The sequence below is a fragment of the Sinocyclocheilus anshuiensis genome, unplaced genomic scaffold (genome assembly GCF_001515605.1).
Source record: "Sinocyclocheilus anshuiensis isolate Anshui unplaced genomic scaffold, SAMN03320099.WGS_v1.1 scaffold3217, whole genome shotgun sequence".
Lineage (NCBI taxonomy): Eukaryota > Metazoa > Chordata > Actinopteri > Cypriniformes > Cyprinidae > Sinocyclocheilus > Sinocyclocheilus anshuiensis.
Genome location: NW_015555707.1, coordinates 37,237 through 46,327, shown reverse-complemented (window position 1 = coordinate 46,327; position 9,091 = coordinate 37,237). Strand labels below are relative to the sequence as shown.

The 9,091-nt window shown below is 37.0% G+C and overlaps 1 protein-coding gene across 1 annotated transcript; it reads right to left on the bottom strand.

The window, feature by feature from the left end:
* Positions 1-880: 880 nt before the first annotated feature.
* LOC107671823 (aurora kinase B-like) lies at positions 881-8,385 on the bottom strand. The gene is made up of 8 exons (XM_016464807.1): positions 8,165-8,385; positions 6,622-6,901; positions 6,501-6,534; positions 4,532-4,723; positions 3,049-3,187; positions 2,816-2,964; positions 2,509-2,683; positions 881-1,372 (listed from the first exon to the last, which is right to left on the bottom strand). The coding sequence occupies exons 1-8, from the start codon at positions 8,228-8,230 to the stop codon at positions 1,202-1,204; spliced, it is 1,206 nt and encodes a 401-aa protein (XP_016320293.1). The 5' UTR covers positions 8,231-8,385; the 3' UTR covers positions 881-1,201.
* Between the last annotated feature and the right edge of the window lie 706 nt (positions 8,386-9,091).

The following is a 9,091-nucleotide window of genomic DNA, read 5'->3' as shown; positions in this document are numbered from 1 at the left end:
TTCTATATGAACGTAATGAACGCCTGTGGAAAATGTTGGCAAATGTGGGTCGTGGTGCATTGTGGGAATTCGAGTTCAACCAGAGGAGCCATTTTCTCATTACTGGACCACCTGAGAAACTGTGACTGTAGCGACACCTGGTGGCAACATGAGATACTGCCGAAAACAAGACGAGAGTGCTGTACATAAACATGCTCAACATTTCACAGGGTTAGAAAAGTACAGCCGCTACCGTTTGAGCTTCCCCACACAGAACTTTTAAGTTCACAGAGAAATGCCTTTTGAAGCATCTAAACATTTACGGAAACTGACAAGATCGCTTTTTTGCAAATGGACTGCAGTGCTAATGTGTTGTTAACTGTGTCCAACAACAACAAAAATGCCAGATTATATTAATATTTTGTTAAAGATTGTTTGCAATTGACAGAACGAACGGAAAATAAATAAATCTGTATTTACTCACCCTCACTGTCGCTCCAAGCCGTGTCAAGTAACACATTTGAGAGAGATAATTAGCAGAATTTCATTAAGTCTAAGTCCAAAGCCTATCAAACTTAAAAAAAAAACACTATAAAATAAAGTAATAGCAGAAATTCACGTAGTTATTCGCTGAGAATCCGCGCTTAAATCTCAAGCCTGCATATTCAAATTTACAAACGGTCAACGGTCACTTCGTGTGGCGCGAAATGTCCTTAACTAGCATAGCGGCTGGTTATAAACGGTTAACATGATGGTTTTATCCTGTGATAAAAACATCACATCTACTGATAATTGAGCATTATAAAAAATATCCATGTATTTAATATAAAAATTAAAAAAAGGCCATTCAACAGTATATTAAAGAAATTTATTCCCAAACACAAAAAGCGAAATACATGAAAAGTTCTATATTGAGGTCCTCACAAACATTCACATTTATACCATTTCATCATTCGGTTGCACTGTGGAGCTTCCGTCACTAAAACAAATTCCTCGTATGTGTAAACATACCTGGCAATAAAGCTCATTCTGATTCAAGTAGTGGTTAAAACTTTACAATTTGTGTCTTAATTACATATTTACAAATGCATGTAAATTGTAGCATGTTAACAGCACAACACATAACAACAACATACAAATCATAAAGACATTCCCAAGAGTGGCAGCAAAGACCATCCGACGAATTACTGCCACGTTCTGGTCTGAAGAGCGAGTCTGGTCCTCAGTCGCTGGCTGGCGTGTGAGTGGTGGGCTTCTTGGAGGAGTTCTCCAGCACCCACGGGTGCTCCATGACACCCTGGATGGGGAGCCGGTGCATGGGGTTGTGCTTCAGCAGTCTGTTGATCAGGTCTCTGCTGGCCTCGCTCACGTGAGCCGGATAGGTGAACTCAGCCTGGAGAGAAACAGACATGCTTTGAGGACGTATGAACACCTGAATCAATCAAGACTGAAACATGACAACAGTGAAAGCCTACGAGACACAATAAACACACATTCACATCAGACAGACTGAAGATTATCTACATTAAATAGGTAAAAAAATTATTTAGAAAAATGTCAGCTGATCTTGACGACACATTTTCCCAAAAGTAGAACATAATGTATTCAAATTAAATTAACTAGAGCCTCTGATCACTCAGTTTCTTTTAATGCGATTGTTTATCACATTAGGCATCTTTTACAGCATATACGTGACCCCTCTTAAGTCGCTGGGGTATATTTGAGGCAATAGCCAACAATACATTGTATGGGTCAATTATAGATTTTTCTTTTATGCCAAAAATCATTAGGATATTAAGTAAAGATCATGTCCCATGAAGATATTTTGTAAATCTCCTACCGTAAATATCAAAACTTAATTTTTGATTAGTAATATGCATTGCTAAGAACTTCATTTGGACAACTTTAAAGATGATTTTCTCAATATTTAGATTTTTTTGCACCCTCAGATTTTCAAATAGTTGTATCTCAGCCAAATATCGTCCGATCCTAACAAACCATACATCAATGGAAAGCTTATTTAGTCAGCTTTCAGATGATGTATACCTCTCAATTTCGAAAAATTGACCCTTATGACTGGTTTTGTGCTCCAGGGTCACATATTAACCTAGTTTAAGGTTAACTTCTACATATTAACATTTAATATTGTTAATTATTTTTATGACACATTCAAAATTATATAGATCAATGAGGAACAGTGCATTTTTAAAATAACATTAGCCTAAATTAATAACAGGTGTTAAACTTAATGCATTAATGTTATCAAATTAACTGCACCGTAAAGTGTTATCACAATATTAATGCATATTGTTTCAAATTTATTTGCCAATGCATGTGTCTTCTCAGAAAGAAAGAAATGCAACAGTCTTACGTTAATTTTAATTATTTTGTAGATTAACATACTACTGAAAAGCACAGATCACCATTTTCAACGTCTTAAACAGAAGCAACAAAAGAATAAAGATTCTCAACTTCGACGTTCTGATCATCTGTGCAAAGCTAGTGGAAGTTTATGAACATTTCACTTACTCTAGAAATCTTGCGGTACGTTTCTTCATGGCTCTTGGTTTCGAAAGGTGGATGGCCAACCAGAAACTCATAGCAGAGCACTCCGAGACTCCACAGATCCACCTTCTCGTCGTGCGTTTTGCCTTCAATCATCTCTGGAGGAAGGTAGTCCAGCGTACCACACAGCGTCGACCTCCTGACAGACACATGATAAACGCACGTTAACCCTAAACCAACACGCAAACACGGACAATATGCTGCACTTTAACGGTAAATGAAACCAACACTGAGATGCACAACACCAAAGCTATGATTACACCTGACTGACCTGGAGGACGGTGTGTGGACGGACCATCCGAAGTCTGCGATCTTCAGCTCTCCATTGGCCCCCAGCAGCAGGTTTTCAGGTTTGATGTCTCTGTGAATCACGTTCTTTGAGTGGCAGTAGCTCAGAGCGTCTGCGAGCTCCATTATATACTGCAAGCAGACATTATTATGAGATTTATCAGTCCTCATGCATTAATCGTGAGCATTCGACACGAGCGCACAGTGGTTTCTTACCGTTGCACTTCGCTGGTCGTCGAACTTCCCGCAGCGCTGGAGCTCTCCATACAGCTCTCCTTTAGGAGCGAACTCCAGGATGAGATAAACGCGCGCCGCGTCGTGGAAATAACCGTAGAGACGCAGGATATTGGGGTGTCTGAAAAGAGACAACGAGTTCAACACGCAGATCGTACTTTCTGAATGCATGCATCTCAGCGTCTTAATGATTCCCAGTTACAATTCCAATAAAGTATAAAAAAAAAATTACGTAAAGCGTTTAGATATCAAACATATATGTGACCCTGGAGTCTTAAGTCGCTGGGGTATATTTGTAGCAATAGCCAACAATACATTGTATGGGTCAAAATTATAGATTTTTCTTTGATGCCAAAAATCATTAGGATATTAAGTAAAGATCATGTTCCATGAAGATATTTTGTAAATCTCCTACCGTAAATATATCAAAACTTAATTTTTGATTAATAATATGCATTGCTAAGAACTTAATTTGAACAACTTTAAAGATGATTTTCTCAATATTTAGAATTTTTTGCACCCTCAGATTCCAGATTTTCAAATAGTTGTATCTCGGCCACATATTGTCCTATCCTAACAAACCATACATCAATGGAATAATATTTATTCAGAAAAAAAAAGATTTCGAAAAATGGAAATTGGCAAAACACTGTTGCAGCTGAATACCATGAACAAAAATCAGCAGCCTAAAAACATTTACAAGGGACTTTTGCTGTGGTGTTTTTGTTAAAACCGTAGACTAACTAATATTGATTTCAAACATTAAAAATGTTTGAACAATAAGAACAAATGAGCGAATTAGTAATAGCAGCAGTAAATACAACCAAACAAAGTTCAGGTACAGAAATTTAAATATAATCAAATGTAAAATAACACTGCATAGGTTTCTTTTAATAAATAAAATATAGATTAATTCTTAAAGTTACAAAAGTTATTCAGGGAAGATCAATAAATGATTGAAATATTTGTCCTCTGGTTCTCCGAAACGGACGTAAGAAACCATCACAGGCACCGCACGTGAAAAATTATTTCCCGACTGAGAAAATGCACGTGAACTCAAGTCGGAAAGCTCTAATAATACAAATCCAACACATCTTTGTAGTAACGCGAGTGTCCATGTTGTTTTCACATTCCGACTTAAAAGCACAACTCGGGATTTGAGAGCATCGAGGAGCGCGTGAATGCAGTAATCACACTTGCTCTGACGGCAGAAGCTTCCGTTAACTAAGCTAAACATGCTTAAATTAAAATGCCTAAAGAGTGTTTATTGTCTTTGTTTTATCATTCAAAACGTTTATATGTTCTGTTTACTCAGTTACAGCTATAATAGCCATGCCTTTGTCCGTACAAGGGATTTCCTGGAGGGTCATGAGTTCTCTACTTCTGTGACTGGAAACCAAACGATACCCAACCCTATCTAACGACTCCGGAGTGATAAAAACAGGCAGATGGTGAGAACTTGTACCTGAGATGTGACTGGATCTCCACCTCTCTCCGCAGCTGGTGCTCCACTCCGGCTTTCTCCAGCTGCTTTTTGAACAGGACCTTGAGCGCCAGGATGAACTTGGTCTGATGTTCCCTGGCTAGATAAACACTCCCAAACTTGCCTTTGCCCAGAGCTCGGCCAATGTCGAAATTCTCTAAACTCCACGCTTTCCTAGAGACGAGAAAAAACACAGATTATAATTCTTATCACCCGACACCTGTGATTTCATGCACCAATTCGGATGAGTTTATTACGGAGGTGGCTCAGTTTAAAATCACAAAGTACGTCTGTGAAACACAAATTTCTCTAACGTCCCCCTGGAAAACTAGTCCCGTCCGAATAGGGCTTTAGAGTCAAAGGTTTTTCCAGAGGAGATTTTGGATTTCTCTTTTTATCACTTCATAGATGAGAAAACACTCAACAGACAGAAAACAAACACATTCTCACCATGTTAGGAATAAAATGTTGTAAATTTAAATAGTAAGACACTATAGGGCTGTTACCAATCAAATGAAATCAGTATCAACAAAATTTGTTTGCGCAGTGCAGAGGTAGCACAGAATCTGCATCTGAAGTGGCGTTTAGATGCATTCACACAGACTGTTTAATGCAGGACATGATTGCAGTTAGCCCGCAAATGCATAATGTTTAGATGTTTTAAAAACAAAACGTTTAATAATGATATTTGAAATTATTTTGGGGAGAAAAAAGGGATACTTTATACGTAATACACTTTAAATATAAACCTAAATTCGCCAGTAGGTGGCGGCAAATCACTGCATGAGTGAGTCATGGAGTCATTCATTCAACCGATTCGTTCAAACAGCAGATTCATTCAGTAACGAAACACAAAACTGTTCTGCTGTGGCTTTGTTAGAAACTATTTTCGTTGTCACAAGGAACTTGTGTCTAAAAAGTCAATTAATATTAACTTGTTTATTGGATTGTTTTATAAAATCAATATCACACTTGCAGTCGTACTGATATTTGGAGAAAAAAAAAAAAAATGATTGCAGTTAGCCCGCAAATGCATAATGTTTAGATGTTTTAAAAACAAAACGTTTAATAATGATATTTGAAATTATTTTGGGGAGAAAAAAGGGATACTTTATACGTAATACACTTTAAATATAAACCTAAATTCGCCAGTAGGTGGCGGCAAATCACTGCATGAGTGAGTCATGGAGTCATTCATTCAACCGATTCGTTCAAACAGCAGATTCATTCAGTAACGAAACACAAAACTGTTCTGCTGTGGCTTTGTTAGAAACTATTTTCGTTGTCACAAGGAACTTGTGTCTAAAAAGTCAATTAATATTAACTTGTTTATTGGATTGTTTTATAAAATCAATATCACACTTGCAGTCGTACTGATATTTGGGGAAAAAAAAAAACCGACTCTTTGTGTGATATTAACTATATCAGTCAAAAGTCATATGTGCCCCCTTATCTTGAATTTTGGGGAATTCTAAATGTATTTTAATAGACTAAATCACGCAGTGAAAGCGTGAACTCAAAATGCACACGCGCAGTAGTGTAACCTACATCTCAGTGTGCGCGCGCGCTCTGGGTGTGTTTTTGTGATATACTCGATAATGTCAAATCACATATCGTTTAAACAATTACGATATTATCGTAGACGACATATCGCACACCCCTATGTGTAAGAGAAAAAAACTCTTTAAAGATATGGATTGAGATTGAAATAGATTTTAAAGTGTAATAAAATAAACACTTAAATGTGTATTTTGGGTGTTTTCTTTCCACTAGTATGGAAGATGACATGTTATGGAAGCAAAATAGACCAAAAATCCCAAACTTGATCAGTACATGAAAAAATGTTTATGCCTGTAGTGTCATTTTAAAATGGCTTTGAGGTGACAACTGCACTTTTAAGTGTGAATACCTCAATCAACATCATAGAAAATATAAAATGTAAATGCCTTACTTGGCAGTATTGGTTGTTCCAGTGGAAGGAGTTTCTGGAAAGCAACAGAAAGAATGATTATAATGTTCTCAGTGTGGCGTAATGTTATAAGATCAGACGTATCTGCAGAAGTCGCGCTTACGCTGAGGTTTGTCCTGGTTGCTGGGTTCAGTAGTTTTTGAAGGCTCAGCTACAGGAACTGGCTTTGGCTGCGGTTTGCTCGGTGTTCTTGTTTTGAGTTGATGTGGATTGACGTTCTGGTCTCCGGGACACGTGGGTTTCACAGGAACTCCGACGGGCTTCTGCTGACTCGCGGGGCGCTGCGGTCCCTGTGCCATGCGGAGAACATGCGTGTGAGGCGTCGACACGGGCTTCTGACCGCTCTGGGTCACCGGAACTCTCTTGGGTCCACCGATAGAAACCTGCAGAACACGAACACAACATACATGCATCAAAAACAGCTACATGCACACGTGTTTTGGAAAAAATTAATCACTGTAATAACTAGTGTTGTCAAAAGACCCGGTACTTCGGTACCAAGTCGGTACTAAAAAAAATGAAATATGGATATCATTTTCATTTCATCTTGCCTGTAATGCCTGAGCAGCACTTATTTGATTACAGCGTTACCGGGGAAACCTCTATCTCTGCCGCTCTACAAGCACCTCCTGCTGGCAGAGAATGAATTTGCATATATATGCCACCACAAATAGAGTGCAAGTCTGTGGGAAACACCGCTTCTGTTATGAATATTACTCAATATTTTAATTAGAATGTCGGATTGAAATGAACATCGCTGTTATTAGAGTAGTTAATCGTTAGCATAGGTGCGGCTAACGCTAATATAATGAGCATTAGAATGAAGTTTCTTTATTAACTATTTAATGCTCCTATAACTTTTATTAGGGTAAAAAAAACAGGAGGACATGATGATATTTACTATTTTTACACACCAGAGGCTTTTAAATGAGTAGTGAATCTAAAATATGCGTGTTAGAGAATGTACAAATGGTTAACATTGTTTGCGTCATCAGTCAGAAAAGCAGTTCTGGGCTTTTATTAATTTATTTTAGCTAACTTAGTTGTTATTCTTGGCTGAATAACTCTAGAAGGTCTTAAAAGCCCTTTAAAATTAAATATGTACACAGTTTGGATTAAATGGACGTAGTCACATTTTTGTAATTAGCATGTTTTTGTGTTTTGCTTTGGTACCGAAATTGGATAAATAACATCTGGTAAAGCGACTACCAATGAAAACTAATTTGGGTACATTTACATTCATGAATGTTGATTAATGTACATCGTCCCTTTTTTGGAACGAAATAAATAAAATGGAAAAAAGCTGCATGTTTCATTGTATCAAAGATATAATCGTGTATCCATTGTTTTTTTTTCTCACTTTTTTTCTGTTATTTTCAAACTGCCTTGCAAACAAATAAAAGCATACTATTTACTTTCGAGCAAATACAGATCTGAGCACGAAATGTAGTATGTAACTGCATATAGACAACAAATGAAAACTATTTTAACTGTGACGTTACAGGAAATTATATTAAATATCATATTATTTAAATATTCAAATTATGATTTCGGTTGATAGACGATTGCATAACGTATAAAAACACACAATATGCAGACTTCTGGAGAATAAATACACAAGTTTATAACAATATACTGTCAAATACCTTCTCATTTTCAGGAGGTTGAATCTTCAGGTCTTTGCTCGATTTGGTTCTTGCAGCAGTTTCCATATTCTGAGTTTAAACAACGACATATTATTGGAATACATATAATAAACGCATCACAACAAAACACCTCAATCACATCATTAACTAAAGTACACATTCAGTCCAATAAAGAACTAATATAACGAGTGAGGCCTGACGCACGACGGCACCCGTTCACACTAACGTTTCCATCAAAACGCATGCTGAAAACTCAAATCTATTTAAAACAACGAACCTTTTCAAATTAAAACCTTTAAAGAAATGAATGTCAATAATACAGCGTTTAGTCGTCAGTAACGTCCACGACACAAATCCGACAGAAACGCGATGATTTCCAGCTCGCTGTGTTAATAACCTGTAACCATTCGCTAAACCAGCCGTGTGTGCTATTTAATATTGAGAAAAATCATTAATATAGATTCATTTATGTTTAATCCTCGAGAGGACGAAGCGACTCTCCTCAGCGGCTGCGATTCTGGCCCGTTTAATTTCAAATATCCCACTTTTAAATACCTTTAAATATTATCTGACTTTGATTGGTCAGATGGAGCTGTAAACTGGAATCCTATTGGTTGCTGGAGAATTCGTCATGTGACGCAAGCGAAGCCGTGAAAACGCATCGTTGTAGAGCGGGAATGACCAGTAGGTGGCGCGAAAGGTCATCACACACATTACAGAATATATTATATTATATTTTATACTCTATAGTATATTACTCTATATACGCCTGAAGACAAACTCACACTAGATTCAGGGGCGTGAGCCAAAAGTACATGTTGCACTATATTATATTAAAATATATTACATTTAAAATTAAATATTTAAATGTAATTTTTTAAATCACATTCACTTTTTTATATTTCAATGCAAAAATAACTAAAAAAT

Coding starts and splice junctions, on each gene's coding strand:
- LOC107671823 (XM_016464807.1), bottom strand. CDS start 8,230: ATGGAAACTGCTGCAAGAACCAAATCGAGCAAAGACCTGAAGATTCAA. Junction 3,188..4,531: donor GAGATCCAGTCACATCTCAG/GTACAAGTTCTC, acceptor GTCTCTTTTCAG/ACACCCCAATATCCTGCGTC. Junction 1,373..2,508: donor CGTACCGCAAGATTTCTAGA/GTAAGTGAAATG, acceptor GTTTCTCTCCAG/GCTGAGTTCACCTATCCGGC.